This window comes from Equus przewalskii, chromosome 24 (genome assembly GCF_037783145.1).
Source record: "Equus przewalskii isolate Varuska chromosome 24, EquPr2, whole genome shotgun sequence".
NCBI classification, from domain to species: domain Eukaryota; kingdom Metazoa; phylum Chordata; class Mammalia; order Perissodactyla; family Equidae; genus Equus; species Equus przewalskii.
The window spans coordinates 7793457-7810170 of NC_091854.1; the positions used below are offsets into that span (position 1 = coordinate 7793457).

General features: G+C 36.6%; 1 protein-coding gene across 6 annotated transcripts in view; it reads right to left on the reverse strand.

Moving 5' to 3' along the window:
* The window catches only part of BTBD8 (BTB domain containing 8), an 88196-nt gene that overhangs the window by 36604 nt on the left and 34878 nt on the right, over positions 1-16714 (reverse strand). For all 6 annotated transcript variants that reach the window (XM_070592677.1, XM_070592676.1, XM_070592679.1 and 3 more), the window contains 5 exons: positions 16325-16414; positions 7173-7253; positions 5814-5910; positions 1195-1283; positions 652-754 (listed from right to left, as the gene is read on the reverse strand). In XM_070592677.1, coding sequence (XP_070448778.1) covers positions 652-754; positions 1195-1283; positions 5814-5910; positions 7173-7253; positions 16325-16414 — 460 coding nt within the window. The remainder of the gene's footprint in view (positions 1-651; positions 755-1194; positions 1284-5813; positions 5911-7172; positions 7254-16324; positions 16415-16714) is intronic.

Consider the following 16714-nt stretch of genomic DNA (forward strand, 5'->3'; position numbering starts at 1 on the left):
GCATTCAAGCCAGCTGCTTCAGGATGATAGGACACACGGTAAGACCAGTAAAGTCATGAGCATGGGCCCACTGCTGTACTTCATCTGCTGTGAAGTGAGTTCCTTAGTCAGAAGTGATGCTGTGTGGAAAGGCGTTCTGTTAAGTCCACAGACGGTGGTTTTAGCAGAAACAGTAGGAGCAAGGAAGGCAAATCCACAAAAGTCTATTCCACTAACACAGCACTACGTTTCCCATGATGAAGTGGTCCAACGTAATTAACCTGCTACCAGGTAGATGGCTAGTTCTCTTGAGGAACGGTGCCATAGAGAAGTTTCAGTACCCAAATCCACCTCAGTGAGTGGGAGTCCATGCTGCTGAGCCAATGTATAACCTCCATCGCTGGCATCATGTCCCTTTTGTTCATGAACCAACATATAACTCCTAGTGGTTCTGCTTCCCTTATTGAACTGTCACTAATGAATTTGGTGCAGAGGAATAGAATCTTAAGGATAGGTTCTCTGAATTGGTTCTGGGTTATCTGGAATTGCTTCTCTCATATTACTTTTATACTGTAATTCTACACTTATATTTAAAACATTGAAATTACCAATACAAAATTGAATAAACTTTTTTATGACAAACACAAACAAGGGTATTCAGATTATACTTACTAAGGACTGAATCAACATATTAAGACAACTTTTCTGAATCTCAGGAGGAACATTTGCAAAACTTCTCTCAGACCAAAACCTTGCAAAATGCTTTACAATCCACCTGTAAAAATCAAAGAATCTCAAGTTAGAGAAATGAAAATATTTTTCTTTATAATATTCAATAATATCTGGGTTTGCAATGATATAAGTTGTACATATATACGTTTTGACTAACCCTTATAGTTAATTTTGTGAGCTCTATGATGGACTTAACTATGCTCCCTTTTCTGTAAGCATATATTTTAAATCCACTTTGGGTTATGTGCATGGATTTTAACATAAGTAACCATGGTTCAGCTAAAATAAAATGGATCTCAAGCATCTTGAGTAATATCTAAATTAATACTTCTTCTCAATTGTTGCAACTAGTTAAGCGTTAAGACATAATGTATGCATTGTGCCCAAGAAAATCAGCCAAGTCTAAAATTTCCCAGAAAATTAGGAGAATGGAAGAACAAAATCCCTAAATTAATAATAACAGCACTACTTCAGATCACTTACTTCATGCAGTCAGCAAAAAGACTTTCCACTCCAGCTGAATGAGCAATAATCAGGCATTCTAGTACAGGTGCCAACCTTCTGGGAACAAGCTAAAATTGATAGAAAACAGTACATTCATTCTTTTTCAACTTACAGAGGCTAAAAGTATTTTGCTCATAAAGATGACCTGATTTATACATCTAAACTGCAGAATAAATATGTATAATTCAAAAGTCTGTTATTCTTTTAAAACCAAATATCACTAATAAATTTAGTTTTATAGAATAGCATTTGAGCTCTTTTAGCTGCCAAAATGCACACAATTTTTATTCTAATTTCATTTCGCTTAAATTTTTTTTTAAGTAAAAATGGTATAATAATTTCTAGCACATCACATTGCAATACAACGATATGGTCTAATCTGCTTCTTAAAGGATAAATATAACTTTAAGTATATGTACATTGGGAGGTCCTACACTGACCTCAGATAAAATGATAGAATTTAGTTACAACATAATTATATAACGTATTTTTTTAAAAGCCCATATACGGAAGCAATAAACTAAATTAACAAATAAAACGAAGATACAAGTAGTGAAAAGAACTCACTGCTCTTGGTGTTAAGCCTCTGTGCTACACACTGCCGGTGCCAAATACTTCCAGTTTTAGGACTATGTTCCTAAACACATCTATTACCCATTAGGGTGAATAAAGTTCAACTTCTCTTTGTACACATTCATTAGTTGTGATTTGTGGTTTAAAGACAGACAATCAGCCAATTTGTATATATAGTCTCTAAATACATACTGAAGATACCCTGCTCTCAGAGAAGAGCAAAAGCTTCTTTAGAAATGCCTCCAGCTTAGTCCTTGTAATGAAGTCAGTGATTCCAACTTTTTGGATTATGAATTGCTATTTATTTGATTTTCCTTCTTTTTTCTTTTTGAGGAAGATTAGCCCTGAGCTAACTACTGCCAATCCTCTTTTTGCTGAGAAAGACTGACCCTGAGCTAACATCCATGCCCATCTTCCTCTACTTTATACGTGGGATGCCTACCATAGCATGGCATGCCAAGCGGTGCCATGTCCGCACCCGGGATCTGACCCGGTGAACCCCGGACTGCCGAGAAGCAGAAGGTGCGAACTTAACTGCTGCGCCACCAGGCCAGCCCCTTAATTTGATTTTCTAATACCCTTTTCCTAAAAGTGTTATATTAGTATTTAAGAAATTGAATGTAAATATTTTGCTTTGCAGATTAGCAATTTAGTTATTCCCTTTGAGATAATTAGAGGTGCTCCGAGTTGTCTTAAGATCAGAAACGGCTATCGCTATATAAATTATACAGTGATACTTCCACCAAGGTAAATAACTTGGTTTTCTGACCCACTTCAGATGAGAGTATCAAACTAGTAAGAGGGAAGAGACTACTGGTATAGACATACTTGACAACCTAAAAGCACCAGAAGTCTAAAGAACTGTAAAAGCAAACACAAGAGTTAAAAAGTCCAGTAGCCTAATTTTATTTAGGAATAACCAGCCCTCTACAACACCAACTCAACTAATTGACATATAACTTAAGAATAATTTCCACTGAAAAGTTATTACAATACAAACTAATTTGCTGCTTAAAACAGAAACTGGCAAACTATAGCTTGTGGACCACATCTAGCCCCCACTGTTCTTGTGAATAGTCCTATTGGAACACTGCTATGCTGTTCTATTTCCGGGTTGCCTACAGCTGCTTTTGCTCTACCATAGCAGAGTTGAGTAGTTGCGATTGAAATCATATGGTTCACGAAGCCTAGTTGCGATTGAAATCATATGGTTCACGAAGCCTAGAATATTTACTATCTGGCCTTTTATAAAAAAAGTTTACCGACCCCAGCTTAAAGGGTTAACTTGAGCTTTATGAGAATTTTATTCATACAGAAATGTTGAAACCCAAGTGTTTTTGTAATAAGAGGACTGACCTTTAGTCATTTTCAAAACCTGTTTGTAGAATTTGGGACGATATATATTTAAATCATTACCTAAAATACATTTTCAAATCAGTGACAAAAAATAAACAATGTAAAGCCTACTGTAATCCTGTAAGTGAATTCCAAAAGTTTTAATCATGTAAAAGGCAAGTTTGTAAAGTTAATGAAATGACTGAAGCTAGCTTGGCAGGAGTTCCAGGGCCAGTTACCCATTACATTATACCTAAATTTGTATTACTGTGGAGTGTATTATTATAGGTTTACCACATTTAATACATGCCAAGAAACTGCATAATTGAGATGTAGAAGTTTAAAAACCTATATTTAAAGATATATTCATAAAAATACATAAAGCAAAAAATTTAAAGATCAGGTCAATAAAAACAGAAACTGTTCTCCAAATATCTGTTGCCACAATAATATGGACTATATTAAAATAAGTAAAATAAAGTGAAAAAAGTTTTCAACGAAACACCATATTGATAATTTTTTTAAATTTCACTTTCTGTTGTTTTAATGGCAACAAAGATGTCTTTTGTGTCTTAAAAATTAAGTGGATTATTGAAAGTAAAATACGAAAAAGCTACATATAACCTATGTATATTCATGAACATACTAAAAAATAGAGGCAATGGTCTGAAGACTATCCATAAAAGAGATTATTTTTTAAGTGTTAAATGTAATTGGTTCAACCACACTGTGTCAAATTCCCCTCTTTTCCATTCCTAATGACATTATAGGCAAATTCCAGTACCTTTGGTATTGAAATTCAGTATAGCACTGTCTAAACACCTATCTTATAACTGACACGTCTTTCCCTCCTCCATCACTGACTACAATTCTAGTTGGAGATCTGGAATAGGGAGTAGAGCATGGGTTGGTCTCCCGCTCCTCAATTTCCTGGGTCTAACGCCTGTTAGAAGAGGGCTAGGGAGGGCCTTGGTCACCTTATGAAACTAACCAAAGACCCAGGTGGCAGCAGGGAGATGGCCTGGACTTTGCTCTAATTCAGATGTTAGTGGCCTTTGCTGAAGTGATGGCCCTTTTAGTGGCAGCATGAACTTCACCCTAGGATCTTGGTAGATAAAGATTCTTCCAGTGCTTCATGATGCACAGTGCCTCCCTTGGAAGAACACAGTGTCATTTGGCCCTGTATCAGTCTTCTGTGATTGCCTGGAACCACTAAGGTCTTCCTCCTTCCTTGCATACCACGCATAACTGGGGTGTGGAGTAGACTCCCTGTACTTCTTCCTGTATATGACAAAAACTATTGTGCCTAATCACCAGGCCAGTACTGGCTTCTCCAGCAAGCCTCCTCCTCTTAGAAATCTCCACGTTCAAGTGTACTCTCACTGGTTTCTGAGGCATACTCCAGGCTCCTCCAAGAAATCTCTTACCACTTTTCTTCTTTAATGGAAGCTCCAAAGTGGGCTGGTTTTACAGATATAGTAGATGTCCATCTAGGGGATGAGAGGATATTATCTCCTCATTGCAGACACCCCCTATCTTTAATCTTTATTTGGGAGATGGTTGGATCTCCCTCTTAACTTTCACTTAGCTGGAAAGATGGGGGAAGTAGATGAAAAAGAAGGAAAATCTTTCCCCAGAATTCTTCACTTTCTACAAAGCTGAGAACACTACGGACTGCCCTCTTTCTTCTAGTGCCCTTCCTTACAGAGGCTGGAATGGATGGTGGATTAAAGGTAGCGGAGGAGCTTAACTGTTCTCAGTAAACCCTAAGCGGGGTGGTAGTGGTGGTGGTGCTGGATCCAGCTTTTCATGGCTCTGTTTTAACACAGAGGATGCTTCCTCAGCTACAACTTATAGAGAGGTAGGAAAAGTCCTACCAAACACAAAAATCTCAGTTTAAATGTTATTAAAATTACGTAATTACAATTCATATAACACATATTGTTGCCTCAAGTATCCAATAAGAGAGGAATATTGATGTAAACAATTCTTTTAAGATTTGTTTTTTGTTGATTATAAAAGTAATACAGGATCACTGTAGAAAATGTGTAAAAGCATAAATAAGAAAATTAAAAAATAACCTGCAGTTACAGAGTAAGTTAAAACAATGGAGAATTTAAGAATAATATACAAAATGGCATCTGTACAAATGCACAGTATAGGATCTTTCTTTAGACAATAAATTTATGTTTGTGTGAACTAAAATTAAAAAGTCAATATTCATACTCCACCTGGGGAGACAGGTAGACGAGAACATGTTCCACCCCAAGCACACGCTATGAGAAGTGGTAGAAAGGAGGAACATACTTTCACGGGAAAAGAATCGATGAAGCACTGTGATAAACACACTTTCATAAACGGAGAAGGTAACCTTGGTTCCTGACTTCCTTTCTCTTAGTTCTAAACCCTGAGTCCCAGCTACACACTCCATCTTTGAATTATAGCAGATACTCCTATATCCTTTCAATAAACCCCCAACCTCAATTTTATTTTACTTAAAATGATCTAAATTAATTTCTATTTTTTACAAGCACATCATATAAGTTATTTCTCACCTAGAGTTCCCATTAGTTAAACTGACAATATTTTTAAGATTTAAAGCACTATTTACTATCAGAGGGAAAAATCTAGTAGGTAATAAGGGGTGACTTCAAGTACTGGGTGAAAGATTTCTGAGACTCAATAATTACCTTCTGAAAGAAATTACAGTAATCTCTTCTTAAAATATAGATTGCTACTTCTTTTAATCCTTCTAATCCATACATATCAGCCATGTTGAGTATCTGTCTAAAATAAAAACAGATACACTGTTAATTCTCAAATTTAAAAACCAAGGCATAATACACAGCAATTTCCTAATAATACGTAATCTGTTTAGAAAAAAGAATAATCTGAATTATTTTAATTCTAACATAATATTCTTTATGTCCTATATAATACTCATTATGGATTATAAAAAGGACATAGGCCAAAAGTTGAAAGCACTGTCACATGATTTAATTAGTAAAGAATAACAAGAAATGAATTTGGAGATGTTTCAATCAAATTCTCCTCATATTCTCAGTGAAATATACAGCAAAGTCCAGGAAACTGCTTCAAAGACTGTAAAAGTCACAAAACTCTTTGCAATCAATTTGCATAGTAAAAATTTGAGAGGAGGGAAAATAATTGATGCTTACCATATTGAAAATGCCTATAAATGACCCTAAAATTGAAAACTGCATCCAAAGACTCAAAGGGTTTCTGTTGTTTCTTTCTTTTGGCAAGTATTTCTGAGCACCCATACATATTTTAGGTACTTAGGGAAGCTACAAGCCGTGAGAGCATGATAAAATTTCATATAGATTTCCAGTGGGTAAAACTTCAGTACTTAATCCCTGTGATTCATGATACTTTCTCCCTCAAATCACATTTATTCAATTTGCAATGAAAGGAACCAATGAATATTTAAAATTAAAAGAGTAGCTTTCATTTGCCTCATGTTAGAATAGCATTAAAAGGAGAGGACTTCCAGAAAATTAGAAGAGCAAGGCAGAGGTCACTCCGAGGTAGGATTTTAGCAGCTTAAATAGCATTTCAGCACAGCGCACTTAAGAATCACATGGTTGATGGTCTTTAGGATGCCTATATTCTTAAGCTAATTTTAAGATTTTCTTTTTCCACTTCTTTTGCTGTTTAAGAGAGATATCCTAAAATTATAAAACAAAGCAGTAAAATAATTGCTCAAAATTTGATAAAGGTTCAATCAATTTTATTTTATAAAAACCTGTCATTTATTTTCCAAAACAAATATAAAGTTTTTCTAACATAATTTAACTCTAATAAAGAGTTTTCTTAATCTTACGACTATGAGCTGCTAGATCATCTTTTCTTCTAAATACAGAGACACTATTTTTGGATATTCCCAAAACATACACAAGATATGGCAAAATAGATAACAAAAGTAAAGCTTCTACTTCATTCACACTTTGAAACACAGCTCAACAAAGCAGAAGCCACCAAATACTAATATTTTTACATTTTTAAAATCACTAAAAAGAAACACATACCCAACATTAGCTTTGTCTGGAAAGTCCAAGGTTCCTCCATATATAAAATGCATCATAACACTCATTTCTATATGGTTTATACTGAAAAATAAAAGAAAACTAAACTCAAATCCAGAAATAATTAAGGTTTAACTGATATCAATGATATATTCTATTTTCCCATAAACTTTTAGCAAGATAAAGTTTTTTGGGTTTTTTTTTGAAGAAGATTAGCCCTGAGCTAACTACTGCCAATCCTCCTCTTTTTGCTGAGGAAGACTGGCCCTGAGCTAACATCCATGCCCATCTTCCTCTACTTTCTATGTGGGATACCTACCACAGCATGGTGTGCCAAGCGGTGCCATGTCCACACCTGGGATCCAAACCGGCGAACCCCGGGCCACCAAAGCGGAACATGTGCACTTAACCGCTGCGCCACTGGGCTGGCCCCAGCAAGATAAAGTTTTAATCTCAGTTTTAATCTCTAACATCCATGCAGGTTATGCCATTAATTTACCATGAAGTATAACTACAGCTATGGATTTTTACATAAGTTATAAAATGTTATTAGTATATTATCAAACCATTGATTACTTGTTGAACATCTTCTATAATAAACTTTCAGAGTTAGAAAGGACCTTAGAGATCATAGCGCAACCTCTGTCTCATTAAGAAATTCTCTCCTCAGCATCTTTGACAAAAGGCCTCCGATCTTGCTTAAAGCCTCAGATGGACGACTCTATTCACTAGAAAGATTCTTGTTATGCTGCACGGATTTCTTAATTTGTAATACCTATCCAGTGGCTCTAGCTTGGCCAATGTTCTCGTTATACAGATTAAAAAGTAAAAAGAAGACTTAAGAAGGAGTCTGGAGTGATAATCTTATGTCCCACTGACTACTGGATCCTAAACTCCGAATTCACGACCTCCTTCCTCTTCCCCCCCTTTCTCAACACTTGAAATTCGATCTTCTTTCAATTATTCCTGTTTTGTTCATAGCACTGTTACAGGATTTTTCGCATTTTGACCTACTATTTCTGTACCAAGGGGAGTGAATTATCTGGTTCAATCAGATGACAACAACCACTAGTCGTAGGCAGGAGCAAGTTGAGATGAGGGGTAATTTGATTTCTTTTCTCTTTTCTTCTGGGCTGAACCAGTAGGAAGAGGTGATGGGGAAGAAGGCATCTGCTATCCTGATTCAGACTTTCTTCCAGGTGGACTGTCTCACAGGAGCCATAGTAAGCAAATCAACTTTGGCTCTTGCATTAAAGCACACTTTACTGCTTTAATAGTTTTTATCAATAATAAAGGAAATGTTTTTTACTTCATCTGCTGATTCTTTTGTCTTATTTTGAATAGAATAAAGCACATTATTTACTGGACCCCCCTCAAAATTCTAACAGCAAATAGATTACCATCTAGATACCTAAATCATAGCCTGAGGTTCATCTCAATGCACTCCCTCTCTATATCCCGTCATTTATACCTTCAAAAATTTCTTGAATTCAGCCTCTGCTGTCTATTTCCCCTCTCACTGACCTGGTTTAGCCTCTCATTTTCTCTCATCTGTACCATGACGGTATCCTCTCATTCAGGTTTCCTGCCTGAAATAATCTCCTTGCATCCCATTTCCCATACTGCTGTTAGAGTGACTTGGCTAAAATGTAAATCTGATATAGTCCACCACTTTGAAAAGCCTTCAATAATTCTCCATAGCCCATAGCAAAAAAAGCCCAAATTCCTTCGCTTGGTGTACAATGTTCTTTATCACCTGACCTCTGGTTCTCCCTCCCTAGCAGCTGTTCCAAGATAAATGAACTACTCATTTCCTATACCTGAACTCCTTATAATTCCTTATACATCCATGCCTGTTCACTCTGCTCAAAATGCTCTCCCTCTCTACTTACTTCATCTTTCAGACACAGACATGTGGCTCCTCATCTCTGATTGCTTCCTTAATACCTTCAAGGCATAAAACAAATCACTGAATGTTAAACATAGTAATAACTAACACCTATTGAGCTCTTATTACGAGCCAATCACTAAACTAATAAGCATTTTGAATGCCATCAGCTCATTTAATCATCATAACAACTCAATAGTAGATACTATTATTAGTCTCATTTTACAGACAAAAAATTGCAATTAACTCACCTGCCCAAGGTCAAATGGCCTGTGATGCACTGGAATTTAAATCCAGGCAGACTGACTGCAAAGCTCGGGCTCTTAAGTAGCACACTATATATTCTTCCATTATCACATTGATCAAGCTGACTTGTAATAGCTTTGTTTACATGTTTGTTTCTCCTTCTAGACTGAGTTCTGTGAGGGCAGGGTTTGCATCTCACTTATCCTTGCATCCCTAGTAGCAGCAGAATGTCAGCAATGATTCAATACTCCCAGGATGAGAATTTCCTTTCCCCACATAATACCGGAGCTCTGCAGTGGAATCAGGGTGGGGACAGTCTGAAAATCACCACCCCCCCAGCCCCCACTCCGACCTGGCAGATTTGTAAGGATAGTATCTAATAGCTGCTAAAGGAACAAAGAAAGGAAGCCAAGAAGAAAAGAAATGGAGTCCCACAGGGTAGGACTTAGAAAGGTGCTGCTTTGATTCTATGCTCTTAAATAATATATGCTCAATAAACGCTTGATGAATGTTTAATGACTCACTTCCTAAGGCACTTTAGCATCTTTCCAAACCTTCAGAGGAACACTGAGTAGAAAATATAGAACATTTTTCAATTAACTTAATAAACATTTACTGGCCCCTACTATGGCTAAGTACTGGTTTCTGCTAATTCAAAACTGCATGTCTTTAATACTTAGGAAAAAAGTCAAATCTCTAAATATTCACATTTATATACTATGGATATGACAAGATTTGATCTCAGAATAATTACGCCATGTTATTTATAGTTGGTTAATCTAAAACACTAGCATAATTATTATAATGTATACTATTCCACACACTTTTCCTCAAAATTTCAAGAGCCATGTTATTGAGAATTGGTCATTATATGGAAAGAATAGTTTAAGACTTGACACATTTAAGCAAAAGATAATAATGACAATAAAAACAAAAGTAGTTTTATTAAAAGAAATAGCAAAATCTAGACATTTGAGCATATATATCAATATATATGATAGCTATAAAAACAGCAAGAAACCGTTTTCCTGCTGTCTTGACAAATGTTTTACTAAACTGCATTCTCATTATTGTGTTGTAAGTCATTTTTATTTTTACTAAGTGTTTATAAAGATATGATCAACTGACCTAGAAAAAGAACAAATTACTCCAATAGTCCGTAGTTTAAGTGAAAAGATTTAAAGCACTATTCCTATGTAAATGTAATCAGAATAAAAGCTTGTAGGAGATGAGGGGCTGGCCTGGTGATATAACGGTTGGGTTTGGCTTGCTCCAGTTTGGCAGCTCAGGTTTGCAGGTTCGGATCCTGGGTGCAGACCTATACCACTCATGAAGCCATGCTGCAGCAGTGACCCACACACAAAATAGAGGGAAGACGGTACAGATGCTAGCTCAAGGCCAATCTCCCTCACAAAAAAAAAAAAAAGCTTGTAGGAGATGAAAACAGTGCATAAACTCAGTTAGAAAAAAGAAAAACCTATGAGAGGACAGAGTTCTGAGATCAGAGAATGAACATGCACCTTGTCTACTAAAATCTCTGTGCTTTATGTGTGCTTCCTAAAGTTTCAAGTTCCTATGCGTGTGGGCTAAGGTAACATACGGAAATCATTCATTCATTTATTTGTTCACTCACATTCAATATTTATTGAATGATAAGCTCTGGACTCTGACTTATATCTGGAGGATACAAGAAGCTTCCATTCTAGAGAGAGGACATGGACAATAAACAGTATGTAAACAAATACATAAACAAGATAATTTTAATAGTGAAAAGTGCCATGAAGACAATACAACAGGATAACATAAAAGAGAGTAACTGGAGAGTTGGGCTGTAGCTACTTCAGGTGGGGTAGTCTGGGAAAAGCCCAGATGCCAAATCATATAGAGTCTTGTAGGTTATGGTAAAGATTTGGGTTTAATTTTAATTGTGATGAGAAGGCATTAAAGGATTTTAGTTAGAAGAGAAATATGATCTGACTTATATTTCAAAAGATCATCCTGAAGGTTCAGAAGTTCAGAATCCCAGGAATCTCCCAAGGGAGACGAAAAAATCCAAATTTATGCTCCAAAGCACCAAGCCACCACTGAAAGATTTCTATTTACATAAAATGGAAATACGTGGGGCTTCTTCACAGAATTATTGGCTGTGGTTTAATTTCCACTATAAGATGTCAAAACTTCCCCCTTCTTCCACCAGAACAGAACTTCCTTCCTACTATACCCTTCCACCTCCCAACTCTGGGGCATGGATAGAACTAGGATTACAGGACTCTACCATTCCTACCCCAACTTACTGAACACTGTCCCTGTTGAAAAATATCATTTCCATTACGTCTTTGAGTTACCAACTCATCAAAAACGCTGTGGTTCTTTTCTGTAAAGACAGACAGGATTTCATTCTAATCTATTGCAGAAAACATCCTGCAGACATGCAACAGTGGCACAGTTCCAAAAGAGGCTGCTGACCAAGCGAAGCAGGCAATGCCGTTCTGGTACTGGTAATGGCCCTCACTTGAACCCATTTGTCTCTAGAAAATGGGAACAATCTAATTTAGAGAAAGAAATAAAAAGACAAATATTAATGAGCACTGCATACTATGTACCAAGCACTGTGCCAGGTTCTTTCCTCATTGAATCCTTTCAACAACCTTAGGAAGCTCAGGGAAGGTAAGCAACGTTCCTAAAGTTATGTAACAAGTTTGGATTGGACGTAAGACAGCCTCTAAGGACATCAGTATATTTCTACTATACCACACTATCCACGGAAACATCTACCCAGGTTTACAATATAAACTAATATGAAAATAGAATTTGTTTTATAGATAACTTTGTTACAATATAAAAATTCCTAAAAGAAGTGATTTCTTAAAAAGCAAAATTCCTAAATCCCTTTTAGCCTTCCTACAGCTTTACATGCCATGATACTAATAATACTTTAAGTGGTAATGTGAGACAGTCAGTTTGATATGAGATATAAGAGGAAAAAGCAAAATTTATTGTGTGATAACAATAATAAAGGATGTAGATAAAACCCAGTATCCATCAGCAGATACTTTCTTCTTTCATTTAGTGTTAGAAAATCTTGTTTGTCATGCCAGGCAAAAGAGTCAAACCAAATAGAAATGTATCCTCATTTCCAATGCGCTAGCATTAGAAGTGAATAAATCGATTAGGAGTGAGCCTGCTCTGCTGATACAGCAGCTTTGGGTAAGGTGAACCAGTAGGCAGCAGAGCCTTGCTTACCACAACAGAAGTGAAGGGAAAATACTGTAAGAGTGAGCCTGGTCATTGCTGGCACTACTACAATGTACAGAGTCCTTATTTGGATGACACTATAAAACAAATTTGGCTACTTCTACTTGGCTTTACCTTGAACAGGCTACTGGACGTATTAGTAGTCAAGCCATACTACAAGAGGAGAAATTTATCCATTACCTCCATCATAATCAAAGACGGAAAATTACAGTTGAGGAAGTAGAGACCAGTAGCTGATGACACTAATCCTTTCTTGCCTACTGATCTCTTAACAAATAGACTTCACTTTTAAAAGCCTGTGTGTTTTGATTGTTTAATCTGATTGCTCATGAGGGTTGATTAAGGATTGCCTTTATTCCTATAGCTAAACTCAGAGGTCATCTTGAACAACATAAAACAGATCAAAGTGGAGCAGCTCTGGCTGATGAGGTGCCCCTTCCCAACAGCCTTCCGCTCAGATCCCAATCCCACACCATATGTTCCCTAACATGCCTGTCAGGAACTTTAGGGTCCTACGGGATAAAGTTTGAAAATCACTGATTTAAACAGTGGAGAAGAGCAGTCTGAGCTAGCTCAAGAGCACATCCCAATGGGAAACTTAATTTCTTGTGACTGTGGTGGAATGGACTCTGAATTAAGAATCAACAAACATGATTTATATTCAGCATAAGCACTAATTTACCAGTGCTTGTCCCTGGGAAGATATTTAACTTACGTGACCTTGTTTTTATTCATCTGTAATATGTGAATACACCTGCTCTCTCAAAGACTGATTCTAAAAATTAAAGGGCGTAGTAAATGTGGATGAAGTCTAGAAAATATATGGTGTTATTGCAAGGTAATATTACTGCTGAGGACAGAATCTATTTGGAGAGAGGAACAAAGGTATACATAATAGGTATCAGGTAGTAAAAACAGTTACTAAACCTACAAGGAGATAAGGTTCCTTCCAGGAAAAAATTAGGCATGTGCTTTCTGTAAATTACTTCCCCCTGCTGTGGAATAAGATCCCATAATCGTAACTTCTTTTGACCTTTATCTCACCACGCAGAATCACACAATTTTTAATAAATGCCAAAAAGTTGCAGTATGAGTCAAACTAGTGTAATTTCATCATTTAAATTTTTGTTGAGTTCAGTTCTAATGAGAATAATTGACAGTTTTAAAAAATGATGTCTAAAACATCTGAAACACAGTCCCCAGACAAGTTGTCAAAATTACACCAAAATGATATTCCTAGGATTAGCACACTTAGATGCTGGTCTCTGATAGCACTATCCTTTTTCCTATATTCATTGGATATTTTAAACTCATCACAAAGGAAGAGGATACATACATATCAGTAGGATACATCTTTCAGGTTGTTTTTCAACAGTGATGATAAAATTTCACCAACTGATCCATCTACACATTACTTTTACTCACAGATGACAAATTCTTTAGCTTGGCATATAAAATCTTCCGCAATCAGAAACTACCTGGTTGCCAGAGGCAGAGGGTAGGAGGTTGGGTGAAATGGGTGAAGGGGGTCAAAAGGTACAACCTTCCAGTTATAAGATAAATAAATCCTGGGGATGTAATGTACAGCATAGTAACTATAGTTAACATTGTGTATTGCATATTTGAAAGTTGCTAAGGAGTAGATCTTAAACATTCTCATCACAAGAAAAAACATTCTAACTATGTATAGTGATAGATGTTATACTCGTTGTGGTAATCATTTCCCCAAATATACATGTATCAAATCATTATGTTGTACACCTAAAACTAATGTTACATGTCAATTATATCTTAACAACAAAAAAAATTTAAATAAATAAAAGAGGAGCTCAGACGGAAAAACAAAGTAACTTAGATGCAAATGTTACCTTTTTTCTAAACAACACGAAAGCAGTTCATGTTATATTTTGAAGCTACATTAGTGGGAGACTGAAAAAACAGAAGAAAAACAAACTTTCCATGTGTATGTATTTTATGCATGTAGGGGATGAATTAAAGAGAAAGTTTATTTTAGTAGCAATATCAAGTAAAAACTTGGCAATTACATGCAATTTTACATCCTCCATTATTTTCTCTTTATTACTATTTCATTGGTCTAGTCTTTCTTGTTCTTTAAAAAGTACGTGGTAATAAAGGCATGCACACGATTCCACAGATATGTAACTGAATCAGTAACAGCGGCAGCTGTTGAAACTATATGCAAAAGATAGACTGCAACATACGTTGTGATATGTGTATTGAAACTGTGGTAGAATAACTAAACCATAACCCTCTAAAGGCCCTGGGATGAAAGGAAAGCGTTTAGGTCCTCTTGGATATGTGTTTCATTTCTATTAAATGAATAAACTATGGAAAAATAAAATAAAACCACATCACATTCTTATAAATGTTTCAAAATTCCATTTTTTACAGAGTGAAAAATTACAAAATGAAAAGCATTTGGAGATATTTTAGTTAGTAAGGGAACCAGATGGTCGTAACCTAGAAGGCTCAAGATTATTGGCCAGCATGACAAATAAATGGTCAGTAACAATTTATCAATACTTCCCATGTATCCACTGTTATGGAATTGCCGCTATCACCATTCTACACCCAAGCCGCTGGCCAAGATTGACCCCATCAAGGAAACACCCATGGTCAGAACAAGTGAGAGCCAAGAGGCCCCTCAGAACTCCCAGGAAGGGGCTCTCTGGTGGCGCAGTGGTTAAGTTCATGCACTCTGCTTCGGCAACCTGGGCATTCACGGGTTTGGATCCCAGGCACAGAACTACGCACTGCTCATCAAGCCACGCTGTGGTAGGTATCTCACATATAAAATAGAGGAAGATGGGCACAGATGTTAGCTCAGGGCTAATCTTCTTCAAAAAATAGAAAAAAGAACTCCCAGGCAATTTTCCTACTGAGAAAGCCCTCCCCTAGATTGATTCTCACACTGATTATCTGTGACCTAAAAACATTCCATTTCACCATTTAAGGAAGTAGCTCATCTCCTAATAACTGTCTCAGCAGTTTATATAAACTGCCACCAACTGTCTGGCCAGCAGCTCCTATTTAATAGTTCTGGTGTAGGTTTACCATCTCACTATCATAGGTCATTGAAATTTACACCCATACAAATTATTCTTTAAATAAAAGAAAGAAATGAAACTGCCTGCTACAGACTGAATATTTGTGTTCCCTCACCCACCCAAATTCATATATTGAAGCCCTAAACGCCCAATGTGGCTATATTTGGAGATGGGCCTTCTAAGGAAGTAATTAAGGTTAAACGAGGTAATAAGGGTGGCACCATGCCCTGATCTGATAGGATTAGCATCCTTATAAGAAGAAACACCAGAGAGCTCTCTCTCTTCCTCCTCCTTTCTTTCACCTCCCCACCCCCTAGGCCCCACGCACTGAGGAGAGGCCATTTGGGCACACAGGGAGCAGCGGCTGTCTGCAACCCGAGGGCCCAAGGTAAGAGCTTTCACCAGACACCAACCTGGCTGGCATCTTGATCTTGCAGAACTGTGAGAAAATAAACTTCTATTGTTTAAGCCACCCAGTCTGTGGTATTTTGTTATAACAGTCTGAGAAGACTAATACACTATCTCTATTATTAAACGCTCCCTTCTACCTCTCATTCTCAGAAAATGTACTTTGTTGAATTCTACCACATGAAAAACATTTCACTGAATGCACAGGAAAATCAGACTCATAAAAAGTGCTTTGCATGAAATATTTGCAATCCTTTGCGGTCAGGCTACCTTGTAAAAAGTATGCTTACCCTTGAAGAGTAACGTGCTCTTGGGAGCTTTCAGCCCAACAGCCACTCAGCATTGCAGCAAAATAACTCGATCTGGCACTTAAAATGGCTCTAAAAAGAAGATGGGGGAAAAAACACAGGTAAACATTTATGTACTAAGCGAAATGTAATTTTTTATGAAACTCTTCATACTTACCTGTAAAACATGATAACAATCTATTTGTCTTGTTTATATTCACTGGTAGGATTACTATAATAACAAAAATTATAAGCCTACATTTACACCTAAGTATTTTGATTGCTTGATTAAAACATTAATTCCAACGTCCTTTTTATCTTTTAAAGTTTTTCTCTTGAAAGCTCTTTAATTTTTTTTTGCCTGCTTTTTCTCCCCCAATCCCCCCAGTACAT